General features: G+C 39.3%; 2 protein-coding genes and 1 long non-coding RNA gene across 3 annotated transcripts; 1 reads left to right on the top strand and 2 right to left on the bottom strand.

Moving 5' to 3' along the window:
* Positions 1-10,731: 10,731 nt before the first annotated feature.
* On the top strand, positions 10,732-23,279 carry slc13a3 (solute carrier family 13 member 3). The gene is made up of 13 exons (XM_080294723.1): positions 10,732-11,191; positions 11,792-12,057; positions 12,403-12,581; positions 13,190-13,259; positions 17,024-17,203; positions 17,304-17,429; positions 17,564-17,656; positions 17,761-17,865; positions 17,977-18,074; positions 19,334-19,446; positions 19,818-19,979; positions 21,440-21,577; positions 21,656-23,279. The coding sequence occupies exons 1-13, from the start codon at positions 11,084-11,086 to the stop codon at positions 21,836-21,838; spliced, it is 1,821 nt and encodes a 606-aa protein (XP_080150849.1). The 5' UTR covers positions 10,732-11,083; the 3' UTR covers positions 21,839-23,279.
* Positions 13,445-15,622, bottom strand: LOC145422858 (uncharacterized). The gene is made up of 2 exons (XM_080294724.1): positions 15,152-15,622; positions 13,445-14,802 (listed from the first exon to the last, which is right to left on the bottom strand). The coding sequence occupies exon 2, from the start codon at positions 14,561-14,563 to the stop codon at positions 14,192-14,194; it is 372 nt and encodes a 123-aa protein (XP_080150850.1). The 5' UTR covers positions 14,564-14,802; positions 15,152-15,622; the 3' UTR covers positions 13,445-14,191.
* LOC145422859 (uncharacterized) lies at positions 13,445-15,802 on the bottom strand. Its single transcript, XR_013904067.1, has 2 exons — positions 15,732-15,802; positions 13,445-13,632 (listed from the first exon to the last, which is right to left on the bottom strand). It is a non-coding gene; the product is annotated as an uncharacterized LOC145422859 (long non-coding RNA).
* Positions 23,280-24,709: the final 1,430 nt, after the last annotated feature.

Here is a 24,709-nt window from a genome sequence, read left to right as displayed (position 1 = left end):
GTAACACCTATAACTAAACTTAGCACAAAAGGTAAGGAAACTTGTTCTTTGTTGTAACAATGCTTCTTGGCAAAAAATCTTATACTTTTGGAAAGCTTGTTTATTTCCCATCAAATAGGTTGAGTTGAGTATGTGGGCTGCACCCATGAAAAGCTTCCCAGATCTTTTCTGCCAATGCCAAACAGGTTATGCTGTAATTAACTCTTGTTTGGTGTCATTTATTGACATGACTGAAGTCTGAAGAAACAAGATATATCATAATTTCACAATCTATTAATTTAATAAAAGCATGTAGCATGTGGAAAGCCATACACAGCCACAACAGCCTTGTTGTAAAGCACAGGCGTTGAACTCCAGGCCTCGAGGGCCGGTGCCCTGCAGGTTTTAGATGTGTCCTTGATTTAAATGGTTAAATTACCTCCTTAATATGTCTTGAAGTTCTACAGAGGTCTGGTAATGAACTAATCATTTGATTCAGGTGTGTTGACCCAGGGTGAGATCTAAAACCTGCAGGACACGGGCCCTCGAGGCCTGGAGTTCGACACCCCTGTTGTAAAGGCTCACCTTTCAGCACACTCACTTCACCAGATGCACCTTGTTTCTTTTCCTCACCTTTGATTGGGTGTGGTGCTTGCCCTTAATTGCATTCACCTGTCACCCGTTATAAAAGGACTGCACCTTATACTGCTGAGTTCATGTATTATTTTGAGTTACTTAAATCACACTTTATGTCTTTTCAGAAACAGCAGTCCATGTGTGTCTTTTCTTTTGCTCATTATTCAATAAAATGAGAAACTTGCAAGTGATTGCTGACTGTGCCAGTATTTGTCTCAACTCAGCCAGCGTGGTTTCATTGGTCAGTCTGGCAAGAACAGCACATCCAAGCAAATCCCACAAGTGTTCAGTGGGGTTCAGGTCAGAACTGCAGGTAAGCCATTACATGGACTCCCAAATTCCAGAGGTAGTCTCTGATAAACCCCACCCTGTGGGGGTGAGCGTTGTCATCTTGGAGGACAGAGCTTGTTCCTAGACTGTGGCGATATGGAATTTCCTCTGGTTGCAGAATTCCATCTCGATATTGCTCTACAAAGAGATTGCCTCCAGTCATAACGTGGAAAACAGGCCTGGCTGTGAAGGGCAGTCGTGGCAGGTCTACTGGAATGAGACCTATGAGACCAGAGATTAGCTGTCTTCAGTCTATTCCAGACTGTCTGGGTAGAGAGCTGCCAGCCATATCATCCTACAAACTTTGACTGAAAATCTGCAGGACAGCCTACAGTTTCCAAATCTTGACAGGGTGGTGAAGTTGCCCTATGGCATTGACCCTATCCAGATCAGTCAAATGTGGGCTGCTAGGTGAAGACACCAATTGACCACCGTAGCAGGTCCATGCTCATGGGTGCTGCTAATCAGGCACTTGGCTGTCAGCACCTCAGGTACCAGGGGGTCAAAACAAGAGTCAATAGCAGAATAACCAGTTTGGCATTGGCAGAAAACATTTGTCAAGTTTTTCATGGTTTAACCCACATACTCAACTCTGCTGCTCAAGCCACAAATGTACTTTCCTTACGAACATGGAATTGGTTAAGGGGGGAAATAAACAGGATTTCCAACATGTAATATTTATTGCCAAGAAACATTATTACATCAAAGAAATAAATCAGCCAAATAGAAATTTCCTTACTTTAAAGTTTTCAAAATTAAAATTTCAAAATTAATAGCATTCATTTTCACCCCCACAGAGCAGCTTCTTTTCGGTGTTATGACTGCAGTTTAAGTTGCAGATAATAAATATTTTAAACTTAGACACAGACTGAATGCTTTCTCCTTACATTATTTTTATCATAAACTCTGATAAAAAGCTCTACTGCTCCACTACAGATTCACATTTTAAAAACATGCTTAACTGCTTTCTTGCTGAAGATCAATACCCATCATGTCTGCCTGTATCATTATGATTAACTCATCCATTTTCTGGATCAGTAGCACAAAATATATATTTTTACAAAAACAGAAATGAGACTTCTGTGTTAAGAGGAACTAAACAGATTTACTGGCATTTCACAACACCGAGCTCTTCCTGTGTGTACCACCTTTAATTCCTGTTTAAGAAGTGAAAGTGTAGCATAAGCTTGTGCTCTACAGTCTGCACAGACTTGGACTATTGTTGGTGCAGGATTCTAGCAGCTAGAATAAATGGTTCACTCGGTAGAGTGGAGTAAATACCTACCTCTGAGTTCTCCTCCTGCTTTACAAAGTCAGACACAGGATACACGTCATTGTGTTTGTAAATACGGATTAGAGATTTTACAAGAGGTGAGGTGTCTCACTGGGAGCAGCATGTACAGTGTGGAAAATAATGTGCAGAGGCCACCATCTACTGGCAAATCCTCAGAAAACATCACAGTCTGGCAAACCGGCACATCAGCTGACTTTTTTTTTGTGTCCCGTTTGGATCTTTAGCCATCAGAATTGTTGTCTTAAGGACAAGAAAGATGCCAAGCGGATTTATTTTACTAAGTGGATCATCATGGCCTTGCCATATTGGTCCATTTGATTGACCTTTATTACAATTGTGAATTTATTTTATTTTCAGTTGCTACAAACGGGACAGACATGACTGGGGGATAGGACAGGGAGAAAGAATGAAAGAAAGAGAGGGAGAGAAAGAAAACCAAAGGGGAGAAGAGACGGTGAGAAGGGGGGGAAGAAAGAAAAAAAAAACACCTGGGTCACCTGTATGGAGAAAAAAAACAGAAGAGAAAGCAAACAACAAAGAGCAACATAATAAAAAAAACGGCACCATCACAATAAACTAGCTAGCAGTAGATATCAGTAGATACTAAATAATAAACGATATTGTGCAGCACGCAAGATAGACAGCGCACAATGTGCTTTGAGGCAGCAGCCAAGAAAGGTGTAGTCCGCATCTGTGAACACCCGTGTGTACACCTGTGTGCATACCTGTGTGGATCAGCACGCTTGTATTCCAAAGGTTTCTCCATGTAACGATCTGCTAGGGAGTGTGGGGAGCCACAGCCCCGTCCACCAGGGTATGAAGCAGGTATGGAGGAGATCCAGGCCCCAGATATCCAGAGGCCCCAGAGTACAAGGACCCGAGGAGGACCACCTAACCCTAACCCACCAAAGGGGGGGGGAACCGTGCCACCCTCCTGGGAAGAGCTGAGTAGAGCCCCAAGGGAGAGGTCACCCCGCAGCTACGGAGCAGAGGCCAGAGGGGGTTGCAGTGGCGTGCCCGCGGGCTCTGCCGGCAACCAGCTGTGCCAGAGAGGACCGAGCTTTTAAATAATGTATGATGTGGTCTAATAATACAATGGCATAATGGCCTATGATTACAAAATGTTTGGATGCACTTTCAAATTGTGCATATGTGCTGTGTTTAATGCACCTGAAGAGCATTCAACATGAAAATAGAGTCAGGGGCCACTAGTGCAATGCTACCATTACACTACCATTAACAAAAGTTATATACTGAACAGGGTGTTCAGTATATAAGTAAGTACATTTTTCCAGCTCCAAATTAGGTTAAACGGAGCAGAACATTTTACAAAGCAATGATAATGAAATTACTTTAGTCAACCAGTTGGGTGCTTAGTCAAGAAAGTAACTTAAAAAAAATAAACTTCAATGAATCTTCTAAAACAGACCCCAACAGCACATGCTGACTCACAAAAAATAGCACTGGAAAGAGGGCTCAAATGTAGGACACTGAAGCCAGTTAAATACACAAACAAAAAAGGCAAGCCTTTGATGGCCAATGGAAAAACCAAAGATACAAATTCCAACAGGTGAGTAAATAAAACAGAAATTCACACACGGGGCACAAGAAGCTAGGGAAGGCCAGCCAGAGAGCAAACAGTGAACCAGTGTTATAAATGTGGAGAGCTAATTAGGGAATTATGTGAATGCAGGCACAAGTAGGTGGGTTTTAAGTTTTGTGTCTTAATGGAATAAAATGATTTCTATTTTTATGTTGTCATCACATGTAGTGGTTAGAAAACATTTCAAGAGTCTGCAGGGCGAAGAAGGAAACAGTTAACAATGTTTCTGTCTTCTACCCTTTAAAAGCCGGCAACCTTTGACAACTTCTGCACATTTCAGCCCATTTTGACCTTTAAAACCTCTCATTTTTATAATAGGGTTAATGCATAGAGGACTCAGACGACCTTCAAAAGGTGTTTACTTAGTTTAAAACCACAAATCTCTCAGGCAATGGAAGAAAGGGTTATGTCCTTTATGTTTCCTCATATTTATACTCTAATGGTATTCTTTGTGTGGCAGCATCATGAAGTAGTCACAAAGTTCTAGGGAAAACAAACTTACCCATGGATGCTGACACAGTAAACACTAAATACAACACAAGTGGATGATTTTTGCAGCAAATACATAGCAGCAAAATAAGTTTTATTTGATCTTTTTCAAGTCTTCTTTGAAATTACTGTCAACAGTTTCTGAGAATAAAAAGCTTTTCTGCACTTTGCAAATAATGTTTGATGTTTTTCTTTTTACATATGTTTTATGGATTTAGAGAATAGAATAGAATAGAATAGAATGCCTTTATAGTCACAATACAGACGTACAATGAGTTACAGAGCATCTCCTACTCAGTGCAAACATGTGGGAGGAGAAAGGGAGGTGAGGTGCACAGTTTCAGCACTATATACATATGAACAGTATTTAGAAAAAAAACATTAAATAAACAAGTAAATAAAATAGTGTTATGTATTTACAGTGTGGGTTATTGCAGGTAAAATTAAGTATTGCACAGTGGTGGTTTATAGAGGGAAGTCCTTGGAATGGGGGGTGGAACTGTGTTATCAGTGCATGTATGAGTTCAGGGTGGTTACGGTACTTGAAAAGAAACTGTTCTCGAGTCTGTACACCTGAACACTTCCCCTGAGGGAAGCAAGTTGAACAGGTCAAAACCAGGGTGGGAGCTGGGGGATACTACGATACCCACCCAAGCCTCTCACCAAGGGCAACTTCAGACTGAGACAGAGTCCAGCCCCTTTCCAGGAGAATGGTTCCATAGCCCAAGCCATGCGTTGAGGTGAGCCTCACTATATCTAGTTGGTACCCCTTAGCCTCATGCACTAACTCAACCCACCAGAGAGGTGATGTTCCATGTCCCAATTTCTAGTCTTGGTAGCCGGGGATCAGTCTGCCAGGGCCTTCACTCCTGGTACGGCCACCAGACACTTGCTCTCAGGCACCCTCCCTGGGCCTGGCTCTAGGCCAGGGCCTCGGTAACCCTATCCCGGGCCGGGTGAACTGTTCCCTTGATCTTGCACTCATAGGGCTCTTCTGAGTCGCTCTTTGTCTGGTACCTCACCCAGAACCAATTTGCCATGGGAGACCATACCAGGGGGCAAAAGCCCCCAGACAACATAGCCCCTAGGATCCCTGGGACACACAAACTGCTCTACGATAAGGTAGCGATTCACAGAGGGGTAGTGTAGTTACCTGAAATAAAAAAATAAAAGTTACATTCTAAGAAAAACAGCAAATTTAAATACTTTATATTTAAAAACTAAAAAATGAAGTAAGAATGCATTTAATGTCTTTCTGTCTTTGTTAGGTTTAATTTCTTTCTTTATTTTTTATTTTTTTGATGTACTGTATTTGAAAACTAAGTGTTGAAAATTGCTACAGTGGAATAGAAGGACCTTAAAGCACACCATCTTTATGACTTCTTAGTATGACATTTCTTGGTATAGTGTATTCATGTTTAGATACTTTTACAAGCTTAACAAGCAACTCTGAGGTAGTCTTGTGTGACTAGTTTGTGTCTCTCTGTCCATCTGGAGCACAGAGGAAACTTGCAGGAGGAGAGTGGAGAATGCACAGGTGTATCCTTTTACTCTTGAAGTATAAAAGAGCCATGGCACACAGCTGGAACACACACATCATTTAGTTATTTAAGTTCACCAGCAGCATAACCTGTTCTTTAACTTGTACACGTCTGAAAAATAAAGCTCACATTACCCGGGGTTGGGCTGGGAAAGGCACACTGTAGCTGCTTCCTTGGCTGGAGTTTGGCGTCTTGTCTTGTCCTGTGTCCTTGACCTTCTTGCTTATTATTGGGTCTTCTCTTTGGTTTTATGGTTGCTTATTGTTATATTAGATTTTCAGATTATTTTATATCTCAAACTTTTGCTCCTCTTTATTGATACTTGTATTTTTGCTTAGGGCTTATTTCATATAATATATATAATAATAATATAATAATTCTTCAATAGCCTTGTTCCTTTCATCTGTGTGAAGTTTAAGTGGATTTTGGTATTTTATTTGTGTTTAGTAAGTTACTTCCTGTTTTATTTTGGTAGTAGTGATGGGATTTCCGGCTCTTTTTAGAGAACCGGTGTTGTGCCAAAAAGTGATTGTCTGCCAAAAAGTGATTTCCAATGTTTCTGTGTATTTTTTATGTGTAATATCTTTATGTATGTTTGTAAACAGAATTCGGTGAACAGGGTTTACAAAGGGGTTAGACATAGAATTAAAAAAATATCTGTTTTTCAAGTATCTTTACAACTCTGTGTCATTGTACTTACATTATAACCAATTCGGTCCTTTATCCCCACTTAAAATATTTTTACAAAACTATTGTAATAATTGCTGCCATTTCTGCTGTCCTCTTGGCCAGCTTGCTCTTACAAAAGACATTTTTAATGTTAATGATATTTTTTAACTGCATAAATAAAGGTTATATAAAAGTCAATGCCAAAAACTGATTGCAGCTTCTACCTTGTTACATGAATGTTGTTTGTGGCTCAAGATGACTTTCTATCATCCATAAGGGATGCATTTGACATATGTTTCACATATTATAGCCCAGCAAGTTACTTATAGCAGTTTAAATACGAGCAATCAGTTTTTGGCAGACAATCACTTTTTGGCACAACACCGGCTCTTTCGGCTCGGATCACTAAAAAGAGCCAGCTCTTTCGGCTCTGAACTGGCTCTTCAGGTGGTTTTGTTGCTTTAATTAATTTATTATTAACAATAATATAAAATTATGCACAAAAGAAATTACTAATGTAAAAAAAAAAAGTGGTTTTATTTATATATGTTTATGTATAAATATATGTGCTGGCCCCTAGAGACAAAACACGTACAAACTCCAAAACACATTCCTAGAGTTAACTGAACTTTCAAAACAGAGCTACCTAGATCACTTAAATTACACAATTGAAAGCATATGTGTATGGTTTGTGCATTTATACACAAGCACTCATATATATTCAAATAATTTTTAAAAAAAAAGTTCATTTACCTGTTACTACCACACACCAAATCCGGTCGTTGGTACTTGCTGGCTTGTGTAGCCACTAGGTAACAAAAGCTCAACACTGCGCCCAGCATCCTGGAACACGTCTGTTGTGTTTTGTACGTGTTTTGGAGTTTTTACGTGTTTTGGAGTTTGTACGTGTTTTGTCTCTATAGGGGCCACCGTAAATATACTTTTATTTATTCACTCCACATAAAATGTAATAAATAAATCATATATTACAAAAACCAACTAGTCACAGTTTAGCTTTTAACTATTTAAATTTTCAGCTTTTTCCTTTTAAACAAATTTAAAATGAAACAATATTAAACACTACAAACCACAACACAATTAAATATAAATTAAAATATGAAAACAAAAAGAAGATGCACATTCTCTGTCATGAATAAACTTTCTGAATCCTTTATCATCTGCAACTGAAAATAGTTGTGGATGATTACTGTACCTTTCTAATGTGACGTTGTTGTCCCTGGCTCTCTTTCTCTCTCTCTCCCTCCTGCTCGGTTCCTGTGCTACTGCGAGTAACTAGCACCCCTCCCCCCTCTTCCCAGCGCAAAGCACAAGACTCGCATGCGGAGTGAAGTGGAAAAAAGTGCAAGAGAGGGTGAGAGAAAGAAAAAGAAAAAAAAACCCACGGCTTGCCTCATTCATGTCAAAGATCCGGCTCTAAGAGCCATTTCCGACACGTCACTATTTGGTAGTCTCGTGCCTTTCTTGCTTCTACTTTTCTTCCTGTCGCTCTGGTTTCACTGTTTTTGACTTACCTATTTTAACTTAAAAAAACAAATCCTGATAACGGGTAATGTGTGAAACAGTATAAATAGCCTTGCCCTCAGTCGTTGGGCATCTGTTAGCCCTCCCTCTTGTTCCTTGTTTATTCTGAGTTTTGTTTTATTTTAGGTCACCTTACTGTTTGTGTTGTGGACTTTGTATTTATTTACACTGCTTTAACAACTTTATTTAAGGTCGGTTTTGAATTTCGTCCTGCATTTGGGTCCAAATTCACCTTTGGTCTCCTTGTTGCACTTGAGCTATTTCTGAACAGCGCCCATTTTATTTTTCAAAAACGCAAAATCAGGCCAGTAGTGATCCACCATGTCAACTGCACAGTTTATTCAGATTTCACTTTTGTATTACAGGGATAAAATAATAATAGAAAAATGTCAAATGCTGTGTGAAACAAAAAATGTGGTCTGTTGTAGGCATTCAGTTGTTTTTTGACTGCGGGAAAGTGAGCCGTCATTTGTGAGCCGCGGTCAAGCCAAGGAAATTTATGCGGCGGATAAGAGGCGGCTGGCCTCTTATCCGCCACATAAATTTCCTTGCGCTTTTACACAAGTCTTTACAGTAGCGCCTTTTCGCTTTATATCCTGATTGAAAGCCTAGATCCGCGCGCACACAAATTACAATGGAACAATGGAAATACAGCCATCGTGACAGTCTGGTTGCATATTCAAAAATTCATTAAAAATCATTCTTAACAGTTGATGCCAAGCTTTCAACACAATCCTCTTCTGGAACACCTACTTTACCTCTGGGCCAGGTTTTACCCAGATTTACGGTAATATTAGTCAGAAATTACAGGAAATTTGTATTCAATGCAATACAGTTAATACACTACAATTATGTCTATTTCAGAAATTCATTAAAAATCATCCTGAACACTTGAGGTCCAACTTTCAACACATTTCTCTTCTGGGACACCTACTGTACCTCTTTACCAAGTTTCATCCAGATCTACTGTAATATTACTCAGAAACGACAAGAAACTTGTATTCAATTCAATACAGTCAATACAATTATGTCAATTTCAGAAATTCATTAAAAATCATCCTTAGTAGTTGAGGTCCAACTTTCAACACATTCCTTCTCTGGGACACCTACTGTACCTCTGGGCCAGGTTTCATCTCAATCCGCTGCATCAATAATTGTTTAATATTGATGGATCAAAAGTGCTGCTGAGAGAGTCATAACAGGGACTATAAAGAGACAGCATATTTGCTTGTCTTCACTGACTCGCTTTGAAATCCAGATTTTAATTTTGGAATATTAGGTGTACTTGTGGTTCCTATAGAATTTTAAGGTTGAACAGGAATCAGTCTTCATCTCTCAGGCCTCTCTTCTGTGGCTGCAGCTTACATCATTCTGTACAATACGATAATTTTTAATTCTACAACTGTTTATAACCTGCATAGTTCACATTTCTGTATAGCTGTATATCTCATATTTCTGTATAGTTTTTTTTTCATATTCTGTATAGTTTTTCATATTTATATCCTGTTCATAGCCTGTACATAGCTTGTACTCACTACAGCCTGTACATACTTATAGTTATAGCATATTCATAACATACTTCATACCGTGTACATTGTAACATACCATAATAGACCCATTTCTGTAATATACTTACATACCTATATTATTGCTAATATATATTGTAATATATCTATATCATGGCTAAAGCACTTCTTGATGGATGCAAACTGCATTTCGTTGCCTTGTACCTGTGAAATGTGCAGAGACAATAAAGTTGAATTCTATTCTATTCTATTCTATTCTATTCTATTCTATTCTATTCTATATTAATTCAGAAGACAAACACCCGTCTCTGCTTTTGAGATTAGCATTAAAACCCTCAGTTTTGACAATTAATACAGTTATAGTGGATCAGGTGACCCTGAATCTTCCCTTATTTGTGCTGCAATAAGCCTAGGCTCTTGTGGGCTTCCCATCATGTATGAATTTTTTCCTTCTTTGCTCGTTCTGTGTTTATACACCTCTCTGCATTTAATCATTAGTTAGTATGTATCTCTTGCACAGTGTATATGTTGTCCTGTCTCCTTTTCATCAACCTCAGCCAGTCACACTAGATGGCTGTCTCTCCTTGAGCCTGTTTCTGCCAGGTGTTTCTACCTCTTCAAATGGAGTTTTCCCTTCCCACTCACACTAAATGTTAGCACATATGGGGTACTTAAATTGTTGGGGTTTTCTTTGTATTATTGTTGTGTTTTTACATAAAGTGTCTTTAGGTGACTGTTGTTGTGATTTGGTCCTGTATAAATAGAATAGAATAGAATTGAATAGAATACTGTACTTCAGACCGGGAGATTGGCAAAATGTATAAATAGGATGGCGATTAGGGGAATTGGAGACAGCTGTGTAACACAGCAGGGATACATTGGGAATAAGAAGACAGTGGAAGTAAGACTCAACACAAGAAAGAGACAAGAGGCCACCAAACTAAAACACAGACTAAGACACACGAGCTTGACACAGACATAAATCTCCATTGTAATTTGTGTGTGTGCGCGTGCGACTGTTCGCGCGCGTGCACGGGTGCGCGGGTCTAGGCTTTCAATCGGGATATAAAGCGAAAAGGCGCTACCGTAAAGACTTGTGTAAAAGCGCAAGGAAATTTATGCGGCGGAGAAGAAGCGGCTGGCTTGACCGCGGCTCACAAATGACGGCTCACTTTACTGCGGTTATTATTTTTGCAGTCCGGCAGTTTCCAGTGTACTTTTTAAAATGAACGTATGAGCGGTGACATTTCCATCGCTGCCCCTGAAGATACCTCACTCCTGTCATGCAAGAGTCCATTCAATTGGGAAATTTGGCAGTAAGTCGACTAACACACCATCACAGGAGGAGTTAACCTGTAGCAAAGCGTGTGGTTAATCTTCTCTGTGCTCAGCCACGGGCTTCAAAGTGCTGCCTCACAGGTTGCTCTCAGCCAGTCTGGACGTTTCCTAAACTGAGCACAACTTCAAGCCAGGGATGAGAATATCTGTACTGTCCAAGAAGCTGTGGTGCGTCCACAAACAGCTAATCCTTGTGCTCACTCCGCTCGTGTTTCTGCCTTTACTTTTTACTCTACCGGAGAAGGTGAGTGAATTTCTTTGTGCCACAGTTATGCACCCACTGTTTTCCAAAAAACTTACACACAGAAAGCACGGTTGTCCTATTATAAATGCATAACACAGGTGCAAGCAGGAGATTTATGTTTAAAATCAGACTAGTTCGCAAAGGGTTTGGTCCATCTTTATACTTGTTTTGATTAATCAGAAACTTACAGACATGCTTATATAAACTGAGATTTTTTAAGTAATAAATTTAGTCAATAATGCTAAAAACACTCATCTTCTACTGTCACTACAACCTCAATGCTTTTTACTCTTGGTTAAGCACAATAAAGCTTTTGCTGGGAGTATTTTCACTGTGCATACTCCGTGAATCATCTGATTCAGCCAAAGAGTCAATAATGCAAACCTAAAACTAAAAAGTGATTACTATGTTAATGCTTTCATGTTAACGATGTAAAAAATAATGTCTGTCTGAAACACATATAATGTGAAGGATACACAAGTTACTGAAAACATAACGTGTAATCTGCTTTCTTTTTTCTTGTTAAGTCTTTGCTTTGTTTTTTAGCTGTTTTTTTGTATTATTGCACAAATATTATTGACATGTTACTGATCTTTTTAGGAGGGAAAATGTCTTTACGTGGTGGTGCTCATGGCTATGTTTTGGTGCACGGAGGCTCTCCCTCTTGCTGTCACAGCCATGCTTCCAGTCTGCCTCTTCCCAACACTGGGAATTCTTCCAGCCAAAAAAATCTGCCCTCAGTACTTCATCGAGACCAATTTTCTCTTCCTCAGCGGCCTTGTGTTGGCATCATCGATTGAGGAGTGGGGCCTGCATCGCAGAATAGCCCTAAAGGTCCTCAGTATTGTTGGAGTAAAACCAGCCTGGTGAGAAAATAACTTTATCAGAAGGCAGTTTAAAGCTGATGAGGATTCTGTATTTATCCCATTTTAAGTAATACCTGGAACTTATTTTATTTCCCTGTGTTGTGAACCTCTGTGCTGTCCAGAAATACCTAAGTCACCCTACATGTCCTTTTCACGTCTGTTTAAATAACATTGTCACAAAATATGGTAGCTAGTTAATTCAGAAAATTCTGCAACAGGGAGGGATATAATAATAAAACATAAATGTCTGAATCTTTTGCACAGAACTACATTTAATTATATTTTTATTTTCATACTTAGGGTTGTTTACAGAGTTTAAGATTGTGGACTGAATTGTTTTTCCAGGCTCATTCTGGGAATGATGCTGACCTCATCCTTCCTGTCCATGTGGCTCAGTAACACCGCCACAACAGCCATGATGCTCCCTATCGCAAATGCCATCCTGGAGAGCCTGTTTGGTGATCTGGAAACCCTAAAACAAAAGTGCAAGTCTGTCGAGGATCACGAGAGTGCCATAATAAATGGTACGCTGTCAGTTTTCAAACTTATACTGATGACAAATCAAGGTTTTCTCTGAAATTTACATCTTAATATACTGAATGAAAGTGATTATCCTTTGAGTGAGAGAAAACGTTTGGCCAATTTTAAATCTTTTTTTGGCTGAACCAAAACATTGTTTAATTCAGTCTTATTGTCTTCATAGTCATTCAAGCAGCAAAGGGCATTGCTGTGACAGGGGCGAATGAACATTAAACACTTCATCTTCGAATGAATAGTGAATGAAGACAGGTTGAACGTTTATCATCCAACTGTGTCTCTTCACAAAATATGTTTCATTCTTGAAAGATGATTGTTGCATTGTTCCCAAGAGCCTTTAATATATAATCTAATATGTGAACTTTGTGCAGCGTTTCCAATGCACTGTCTGACAACAAGTTAGTGAATCCTGAAGTAGTAATGGATTAAGGGGGCTTTGTTGACTCAAAGTCAGCTATTAAATAAAACAAAAGTACACCACTGTAAAAGAGCTGAAACTCACAATTTAACTCATGGACACTTTGAAGATTGAGTAAGTTAGTTTCACATGTAACCCTGAACCCTGTCAAAATCTATTTGATTTATTTTCTTGCAGGTCAGTCTACTGTAAAGCTGCATTCACTGCCCTCAGTGCCAACAGAAAAACAAATAATGGCAACAGAAGGGTAAGAAGCATTTGTGTTTTGTTTTATATTTTTATTTTAAAGACATTTCACTCCTCTGATGTCTTTGCTAAATCATTACACAAACAATAGATGTTGAGCTTTGCTTAGCTTATGTCATGGTTGGCTGTGTGGCAGGCAAGCAAGCAGGAGTGGTGGACCCAAAATGCAGAACTCAGACACTGAAGTGAAACTTAAAGCGCAGCTTTATTGCTGAAAATTGAAAAACCTCGTACTAACTAAACTCACCAAAAGACAAACAAAAGTCTGAACAGAGGAACTGAGGACTGAAACACTGGAAAAGAAATACTAAACTGGAGCAGGAGACTCCATAAAACAGAAAGAAACAGACTTGACACTGAACGAGAGACACAACCTAAGAACTAATTGCTCACAAAGAATAACTGAAACATAGAATACTAATAAACAAAGCATGACAAAAGGATCAGACTACAAAGGAATATAAGAACTGAAAATGCTGGGTCAAAGTGACCCAGGACTGTGACAGTACAGTACCCCCCCCCCAAAGGGTCTGGCTTCTGACAGCCCTAAACAAAAAAACGAAACAAGAGCGAGAAAACAAGAGAGAAACAAAACACAAGGAGCCCAAGAACAGGAATTACTCAAAACAAATCCCACTGGGTCTACCATGAGTCCACTAATCAAAAGGTTCAGGAAGCCGACAGCACAAAAGTCAAACAAAGGGTACTCAGGGGGACGGCCCCGCGGAAGGTAAATGGCCTATATTTATAGTATTTAGTATTTATTTATTGTCATTGTCAATAACAATGAAATTGCGTTTGGGGCTTCCATACAACCCAAAAAAAAAAAAAAAAAGAAAAAAAAAAGAGCGCATTACTAGTCCCTAAGGACCCCAAAGCGCTTTACATATCCAGTCATCCACCCATTCACATTTACACACTGGTGATGGCAAGCTACATTGTAGCCACAGCCACCCTGGGGTGCACTGACAGAGGCGACAGGTAGCGGAAGGCAGCGGCGGCGGCGACGACAGAGCTGGTCCGGAGGCCGCCCACGATGGCGACGACGCCCAGCCAGTGGCCTGGAAGGCGGCCGGCGATGTTGAGGGGCTGGACGTACATTGGACCGGGCGAAGCTGAAGGCTCTGAGGCAGGACCAGATGAGAATGGCGCTGCAGGCGGCGGCGTGGAAGCCGGAGACGAAGGCGCTGCAGGCGGCGGCGCAACAGGCTGGACGGATCCCTTGGACCCTTTAGCAGAGGGTGACAGCTGGGCAGGCTCTCCAGAAGCCCCAGCGTATGAGGTAGATGCAGGGCCAGAGGTCATTGAGACCACTGGTTGACCAGGTGGGTGAGAGTACAGCAGGCTAGGGGACTGAATTGAAGTCTGAACTGGTGGCCGTTGAAACTGTTGTGGTGAGAGTGGAGTAGGTGATGGAGTAGATGACTGCACTGGCGGCCAGGCGGGTAACTGGGCTACAGGCAACGGGGACACTGGAAACTGAGCCGAAGGTGGCGACTGAGCAGCTAACTGAGCAGAAGGTGGCTGCTGGGCAGGTAACTGAGCTGAGAGCAAGAGAGCAGATGACACTGGTTACTGAGCTGCAGGCAGCAGTAATGATTGTGATGGAGGTTTAGCAGGCCGGGCGGCTAGCTGAGCTACAGGGGCTTGAGCTAGTGACTGAGCTATGGACTGGAAAGATGATTGAATTGATGGCAGGGTTAAAGACTGAGAATACCAAGCAGCGAGGGTTTCTAAGAGGGTGGCTGAGTCTACTTTGCCGGGGCCACCAATGCCAAATAATCCAAAACAGAGCCTCGCTCTTAGTTCTGTTATGATTCGAGACAGCTCACTGATGTCTGGAAAACTCGGGGGAAAACTTGTAGTTGACAGGAAATCATCAAAAAACACTACCTGAATCAGTCTCTTGGGAGTGTCCACAGCATGAATTACAGCCCGGCAATAATCCAACAGCTGCTCTAGCAACTCCTCCTCCCAGCCTAAAGGTGAGTCCACTGGGTCCATTTTGTGGTCGCGTCGTTCTGTCATGGTTGGCTGTGTGGCAGGCGAGCAAGCAGGAGTGGTGGACCCAAAATGCAGAACTCAGACACGGAAGTGAAACTTAAAGCGCAGCTTTATTGCTGGGAGAAACCTCATACTAACTAAACTCACCAAAAGACAAAAGTCTGAACAGAGGAACCGAGGACTGAAACACTGGAAAATGGAGACAAAACACTAGAAACAGATCACACAGCCAGTTGAGGGTACAACACGATAGGGAACACAGGAAAACACAGGGCTTATATACACAGGGGAGTAATCAGGGAATGGAAAACAGGAGGGAGACACAGCTGGGAGGGTTTGGGGTAACGAGACACGAGGAGCAAAGCTAGACACACTGAGATGAGGATCAACCTTTCACAATAAAATGGAAAACAAGAAACAGACACAGACTTGACACTGAACTGAACTTATACTGAACGAGAGACTCAACCTAAGAACTAATCGCTCACAAAGAATAACTGAAACATAGAATAATACTAATAAACAAAGCATGACAAAAGGATCAGAATACAAACCATAATACAAAGGAATATAAGAACTGAAAATGCTGGGTCAAAATGACCCAGGACTGTGACAGCTTACTGCGAAGACTGGAAATGAGGTAGATGTAGTTCTAATGGCAACAAAATCCAAGAAACTATCCAGGTGCTAGTGCTATGAATATAAGGCAAGTTTAAAATACCCAGGATATATTTTCCTCTCTAGCATCATTTACCCTGATATCACGTTAGATGAGAGAGTGGTGTGATGTTCACGTTTTTGTGGTGTTATATGACAGAAGTGGCATATACACAGCCAGACAGAAGACATGTGGACAGGTCTACTTACAGCAGAACTGCAAAGACAAACTATAATATTAGAAAAGCTCTGTACAGTAGTGTAGTATTAAAAAGTGTTGCATGAATATGACGGTGCTGTAGAATGCAAAACTGAAAAAGTGTCATATAAATGCAGACCTTGCAAGTCAACAGACTTATAAGTAACATAATTCTGTCATTAAAATATGAGGACCTGACTGTAACTATAAATATGTTCTGTTAAATTAGCAGGCGATGCTGTTTCATGTGCATCTAAGAGTTTTTGCCTTAGTTTTTCATCTTCAGCCCAGGCAGTGTTAACTGACCCGTAATGAACAGATGAAAACCAAAAAACAGATTTCAGATTGATAAATTTTCTTGGCCTTATGCTTAGGTGCCCTGTTTCAGTGTTGTAGTACTATAGTTTAGGTTTACAGAACAATACGGTTGCTTTAAATTGCTTATAGCAAACAGGTAAAAAGGACCTGTCTTGACTGAGGCTCATCATAGAAAGAAAAGAACTTTAGATGTTCTAGTCCTAGAACATGCTGTTACCGAAGCACTGAAGCCTGTGCATTTTTCAGGAATGGAGGCAGTGATTTTGTACATGATGATCTCTGATTGTGAACATGACCTGCTTTCAATCAGGCTTTCACAACAAGGTTAACCCTTAAGTAACCCTTCTAACCCTTCTAAGCCCCAAATCCTGCTTCATAGTGCAGGCATCATTCCCTTCGTCTGTGTTAAATTTATTTTTTAATTACTGAGCTTTACATTTTACAGACTGTGAAATACAAAACTAAGCCAACACATATGAAGTTTGCGGATTCATTTTGCCATACAAACTAAAGAGTAATATCCAGCTGTGCAAACTCTGAAGTTTGTGTAATAATTCACATTTTATGTAAAATAATGCTTCTGAAAGGACTGATACACCAGAACTGACGGACCCGAGGACAGCTGAGGAGAGCCGAGCAGAGGCGCAGTATCAGCTCAAAGTCTGGAAGGGGTTTTTGATTTGTATCCCTTATGCTGCCAGTATCGGAGGAACCGCCACACTGACGGGCACGGCACCTAACCTCATTCTGATTGGACAGCTGAAAAGGTAACTCTTTTGTTTTTGTGTAGCATTTAAACAATGCTGATTCAGACACAGAAGTGATATGTTTCAGTGTGTTTAACAGTTATAATTTTGTCTTTCACAGCTACTTTCCAGACTGTGATCTTATCAATTTTGGCTCTTGGTTTGCATTTGCTTTCCCACTCATGCTCCTCTTCCTGTTTTTGGGATGGCTATGGATTGCATTTCTCTACGGAGGATTGAATACAAGGTTGTGTATCTTTTCTTGCTAAATTTTTCAATAACACCATCAGCATTACAGGATACAAAAACTGGACCATTCCATGAGTAAGGTCTTTATTTTATGAAAGCCAATGTTTACATTATGTGTTCAATTTTTTGCAGATTGTGCATCACAAAACAAGACAGGAGAACCCAGGCAGAAGCCAGAGCCAAGGCACTGATAAAGGAAGATTACAGAAAACTAGGGCCCATAAAGTGAGGACTCGTGTATGTCTTGAAATCTCATGCAATAGATGCTGGATGTAAACTTTCTAGGACATAGTCTTTGACTTACTCTTATTCTGCATTCATGCTTTCAGCTTTGCAGAGGGAGCCATCTCTTTCTTTTTTGTACTGTTTGCCGTTCTCCTCTTCACAAGGGATCCAAAGTTTGTGACCGGCTGGTCTGTGTTTTTTAAAAAAGGGTAAGAGAAGCTGACTTTTAAAACCTTGTATGAAAGCTAGCACATTGTATTCTGGTTCTGTGCTCTATTAGGTGTCCATTTCAATTTTGTGCTCGTCTTGCTGTCCTTCAGGTACGTTTCGGATGCAGTCACCGGTGTCATCATTGTGTCTATACTGTTCTTTTTTCCTTCACAAAAGCCTTCCCTGAGATGGTGGTCCGACCCTCAAGGTTAGTGATAGCATATCTGCTAAAATGCCATTTATGAGGCATCATTGTCTCATTTCAGTTCTATTTGTTACCATATATAGGATTTTCTGTCGCAATATTACAACTTTGATAAGTCAAAAGTTAATATCTAAGACCAGATATTTGTGGAAAATTCAAAGATTCTGTGTCTCTGTTTCTAGAACAGCTTTTGCAAAACACAGAAATTAAGCTGAGGAATGTTAATAATATAGATTAGAGAGTCTGAGGAAAGTTCCCGTCTGAAAGTGAGACTGTAGTTTCTCTGTTTCTGTGATTAGAATAATCTCTTAAAGCTATGTGGACACACTTTGGGTTTTTTTCTTTGTGTGTTTGTGTACTTGTATTTTGGATTACTCGTGTTGTAGCTACATGCCTGAAACGTCCATTTAATAATCAAATTCTGGTGAATCTTTTTGTCTTGGTGGACAAAAAAAATGTCTTATGGAAATCATTTTATTGATTTGGTTAACTCCAAAATGTGAATACAAATGCGAATCAGCATCCACTAAAACGGAGAAGCGTGTGTGTATGTGTGTGTATGTGTGCGTGTGTGTGAGTGAATGCTTATGTTATGTTCAGCTGGTCAAATAAACAACTTGATGCTGGAAAAGAAAGCAAGCCATGTGGTTCATCTGTCACTGAGGGTCACATTATTCGAATAGAGTGGGTTCACTCTATGTCAAACAGAGTAGGACTTTTAGCTCATTAAACTAAAAATAGAGCAAATAAATACAAAAATATGGTAAAACTACAAAAGAATATTTGGTAGAAAGCACTAAAATGTGTATGTTAACATGCCAAATATATTATATGGTAGACTATATGGTTTGCTGCTAAGCAGTTTGGTAGTAGTTTGATTTTCAACTCATCCATATGTTAACGTGTTCTTCACCACAACCCTAAACCCAGAGATACTTCTTCCGCCTCTTTAAGATTCAAGATTTTTATTTGCCATTTGAGCACAGGACCAACAGTCCATGCACACTGGAATTCTTGTGCAGAGCTCTCCGGGTCAAGTCAAACTTTTTACAAGATAAAGACAAAGCAACTAAAAAAGGAAAATAGAAATAAAGTAAGGAATGGAGATGTTATACTGAGGCAGAATCTTTTACTACTCATTATAAGGTTAACAATTAAGTTTAAGGATTTTAATCTCACATTGTATCGGTGCACAACAGCCTTTACATTTTTCTACACATGATAAACATTTTCTAATTGTTTTATCTCACATTTTTCCTCAGCTCTAAACACTCCTTATGTGCCTCTCCTTTCCTGGAAAAAAGCCCAGGAATCGGTTCCTTGGAATATCATTATGCTGCTTGGAGGCGGCTTTGCCATGGCCAAAGCTTGTGAGGTAAAGATGTTACATATAATATGTATGTAATACATATAATACATCAACAATGTTTCCTGTCTCTGTGCTAAGTTAAAACTGCTATGTGGTGCCTATGGTGGCAGCCAACTTTTTAGCAAATATTTTGGGACCATTTCCCCCAAAATACTAAAGGAAGCTGTTATTTTCAGTTTGCTTACTAATGTTTCTTTAAACCTCTATAGTTTAGAGTGGAAATGGAGGAAATTAAAGTCTACTAAGTCTGTTTATTAAAACGTGTCTCTGCTCTCCTTCGGTTGTCAGTGCTTTGTTTGATTCAAGTTCTCTGTTTTGGTTTCTTATATTGTTATTTGATCTTCAACCTTTCACCTCTGTCACGTGGCATTCTGCAGGAGTCTGGACTCGCGTCCTGGATGGGAGGCCACCTCCAGCCTTTGGCTCAAGTCCCTCCTGCTGCAGCTGTGATGTTGATCACTGCTTTCCTGGCTTGTTTCACTGAGTTTGCCAGTAACACTGCCACCATTATCATATTTTTACCTGTCATTGCTGAACTGGTAAGGCTGGTCTTCAACCTAAATATATAAAATTTTGCATACAGTTTTAGACTGTATGCGAAATTAAAGTGAAAGTACAGTATATCATCAGATTATTTTTTTTATTCCTGTGTTATATTTTAGCTGAGAAAAATATCTTCACATATCAGTTTACCTGTGTGAGGTACAAACTCATTGCACCATGTCAGTGCAATCAAACTGACACAGATGACCATCAGGGAAACAAACTGGACGACTGTCTTACAAGATAAAGAAGTCAAAGTGAAGGGTGAACACGTTTTGCTGTCGACCTTGTCCTTTATGTCACTCAGAGGTTTAGTGGTCTTGTTAAACTTTTGCAATAGATGTTCTTATGTTTGTAGACTGTTGGACATTAACTGTTGTTAGACAATTATTATCTGGAGCTTAAGTACTCCAAGACAATGGCTACACAGGAAGAATAACCACTTAATAGCATGTAATTGTATAGGCTAGGTTTAAACTTTAGGATACTAAGCTGTTATTACAAACACAAACAGGCACAACACACATTTTGCTTTTACTGTATTTGAAGTTGTACACGCGCTAAAATAATAATTTAGTTTATCTTCTGGAGCTAACAAGTGAATGGCATTTCCTATATTTTTATTTTTCTCCCATTCTGCAGTACCTTCATTAGTGGTGTTATTATTTGTTATTTAACTGGTTACTGAATTCCCATCCTTGAGCTGAGTATTTTGGCCATCATCATCTTGTTTTGAAACTGGAAGTTACAAACAATGGGTGGCGCTGACAATAAGACTTAAAACTAGTGATTAAGACCACAAACCCATCAACAAAGTGTTAAAATAGTTTATAGATCGAGGGAGACAAACATCCATTTTCACACAGATCCCAATACAATTGTTTTGTAACTAGCAAAGTTGCCTCCATCTTGATATACAGTCTATAATTATATAGAGTGAACATGTGATCACGTTAACACTAGCATTTAATAAAAAAAATAAAAATAACTATTCTGTACATAGTTAGTTCATATCAGTACTGTAACATGATTTTTCAGAAATGTAGTCAGTGATGATTAAGGCTTTAGGATTTAAACAATTTGTAGGCTAGGGTCCTAAAGCACACAATAAAAGAATTGACTGATTGACCGTTATTGCATTTACAGCCCATATTCGTTTCTTAATTAGTTTCTTAATTTTTTTAAATTAATTTTGTATATTAAATGTTAATTGGACTCCAGAGAGCCATGCAAACCCAACTCCTGTATTATCTGTTTTTGCAATGTATTGCTCCAAAATGAAGTATATAAAACTTTTATGCTTCTGTATTTTGCTGCCTTTGCCAAATGATAATGAATGTTCTTTTCACCTTTGTCCCCTTACTGTACTTTAAATTTAAGATTCTGGATTTTCACTCTGAATAAGCATAATGGGCCTTTTTATACATCCTGTCATAAACATCTTTTCCCTCCACAGGCTATTAATGTCTCAGTGAACCCTCTGTACTTCATGATACCTGCCACAGTAGGATGTTCATACGCCTTCATGCTGCCAGTGTCCACACCACCCAACTCAATTGCCTTTGCATCTGGACACCTTATGGTGAAAGACATGGTAAGATCCTCATTGGCTCTTGACGTTGTAAATATTACACAAAATTACAGCTTATGTTTTCCATTTCTGGTTCCTCAGGTGAAAACTGGCTTTGTGATGAACATCCTGGGTATCCTGTCAGTCACTCTGGCAATGAATACGTGGGGCATTGCCATGTTTAATTTGAATACTTACCCTGAATGGGCTCTCCCATTTAACAAGTCTGCTCTTGTGACCAATGCGCACTTATCTGTGGCTCAGTCGCTTAATGCCACGTTGTGATCACACACCAGATTTTAGCAAGAAGTTATTATAGAAGAAGTACCAGAAGAGTGAGCAGGGAGGAAAAACTGAAGTAGATACAGTTGTGATCAGAGGTTTACATGTACTCATCGTGGGCATGTGTGTCTCTGTAATTTAGGGCCTTTAATGATTTCTTTGAATTCGAGATTTTAATGGGTGGGATGATTACACAGCATACATGTTTCATTAGAATATTTGGGATTTTTGGTCATTAGACATCTACCAATGACAGTGAAGAATACTGTTGATTGACATAAATAAAGTAGTGGGTCACCTAGGCAACCAGGACCTGAAATGTCCACAAGTGACTAGGTGGCAACTTTAAAGCAATATATGCCGTGAAAATTGACCCCTTCCAACTGTACATATATTTCACATACATCACATTGGGAAGACAGGGAGAAAAAAGAACTCCACCCAGACTGAGCTCCTACAGGCAGTTTGAGAACAGAAAAAACACAGCAACACTGAGAGCACATGAACACACCATACAACAGAAAGGACGGGCATCGGAGGCATTTGGAGGGGAGGAGGGGGATTGTACATCTGTCTGTCTATATATTTGAGCCTGTACATATACTTTTGACTTGTGGATTAGAGAAAATCCAAAGTAAATTCAAACTTAAGATGAGATAACCTTTATTAGTCCCTTGTGCACCTAAATATTTTTTTAAGTCATAAAAGACGCTGTAAAAGTCATTCCACCCATTAAAAAGTCTAGTTCAAAGAAATCATTAAAAGCTCAAAATTACCATGACATTCATGCCTATGATGAGTGTATATAGTTCTTCACTACAATTGTTTCTGTACTGTCACAGTCAGAAAACACATTTTTCCAGCTGTTAATGATGCTTTGAAAAGGTTATCATATATATATTTGACTGCCTTTTTAGGGTCTCAAAGGTCTAGATTTTAAGCTGTGAACAGATTTGGTACAAAAATGTTAAGTTTTAAAGACAATGAAGCAATACATGAACTCAGTTAATGAGAGTTGATGTATTGCTAAGTTTAAAAACTGCTGAAGTATTTTACTCTCTGCTTTCTTAAAACTGAATTAGAGCAACATCTAACCTCAAACACATGCTTTGAGCACTGAAGAGTGTTTTATATTTTTTAAATAATCAGTCAGACTGCGGAGTGTGCTGTTTGTATCGTTACTACAGGCTGACCTCTGCTGGAAGAAGGAATGAGACTGTGAATAACACTTTTTAAAGTATATATTATGGTTAAAATCACTAAAAGATTGTTACTTGTTTATGTTTCACATGGCACACTGCTAAAGCCATACCACATAAACAACATTTTAAATCATTTTCTTTATTATATTATGAATCTTGACTAATGAATGTGTAACTTTTGTTACATGGTGATCTGCACTCATATATTGTGCTGTCATAAATAAAGCCAGTTTGTAACTTGATGTTGTTTATGTATTTGTTATGCACAGTTTTGTTTTGTTTTAAGTGAGTTCCCCTGTTTGTATCAGGAAAGTTTTTTTAAACTCTTGCTGGAACATTGCGGCCCCTGCACACACACATAGACACACAGTACAAAGCACAAAATTCCTTATAATGTTCTCTTGGTGTTCTCACATGCCCCAACAATTGTTAACTTGTGCAGTAATGTGCTGGTTATTCAGTGTAAGCGTTGCCACAGCAAAAGGTCTGTAGTGTTTAAATGTGAAATCAGAAAAGTTATCCAAAGCTAACAGACTGTAACCAAATGTACTAATTTGTACAACAAATACAAAGGTTACAGGCAAATAACCTTTGACCCAAAGCAGATTCATAACTGTGACTTGATGCTTTTATTTATTTTGTGTGTTTGTTATTCATAAAATTTGAAACAAAAACCAATTAGTATTTAAGACTCAAAATAAATAGGCCTACCTTTTTACCACAATAAGTAATTAAGTATTTTGTGTATCTTCTCTAACAACTCACACTGTGTTCACAGCCGACAGGTTAGCTTACTTGAATAAGTTAAAGTAGGCTTTGAGGAAGGCTTTTAGGAGCCATGGGTACAGCTTTCATTACAAACAGATATGCCAGCACCGAGTATCCATCATAGTCCTGAGTCCTGACTCAGTTTTGACTTCTTATGATCTTTTTAAACTTTTATTGTTTTTAGGGTGTCTGTCTGCCTTTGGGTTTATTGATTAGAATTGAATTCATTTGTGTTAGTTTATTCCTGCCTACTCAATTGTTTTCTGCCGATTACCCCTGTGTATCTTTCAGTATAAATAGCGTCAGGTGTCCTTTATTGTGGTGTCTCATGGATTTGTTATTCTTCTTTGGATTTTTGGATTTTAGGTCCCTTTGCCCATTTAAATATGACAGCCCCTTAAACCTGAATTCTTTCTGATGTTCACCTGACTCACTTGGTTCCAACAGAAGTCTAAGGAAAAATAGCTTCGATCTCCTTCGAATGTTTGACCTCATTAAATTATTTCCGTACGTGTTTGTGGTCTCAACACTAGTTTAAACTCTTATTGACTATAATAGAGTGAACATCACAGTTCCTATTAGAGTCCAAAAGGGAACTAAAACAGGGTGTGCTTTCCTGGAGCTGGTGTAACAAAAGTAAGCCAGGATGTCCAAGCTGTGATGTAACAAATTAACAATCCCAAGACACAGTGCCAATAAACTTCCTACGTATTCAAGACCTGTGTGAAAATTATAATCCATTTGGTAGGTAAATAAACAAGGCTTTCGGATTGAAGATGTAACATTAGCTTGTCTGCAGTTTTAGGGTCCTCCAAGGAACCTTGTGATTTTTTTTGGCATTGCTTCCACCAAACCGAGTAACTAAGGACACAGTGGACAAAACGTAAAACACAAGGTGGTTACT

The sequence above is a fragment of the Astatotilapia calliptera genome, chromosome 20 (assembly GCF_964374335.1).
Source record: "Astatotilapia calliptera chromosome 20, fAstCal68.1, whole genome shotgun sequence".
In the NCBI taxonomy this organism is placed as follows: Eukaryota; Metazoa; Chordata; class Actinopteri; order Cichliformes; family Cichlidae; genus Astatotilapia; species Astatotilapia calliptera.
The sequence above is the reverse complement of the archived record's forward strand: the minus strand, read 5'-3'. Positions and strand labels throughout refer to the sequence as shown.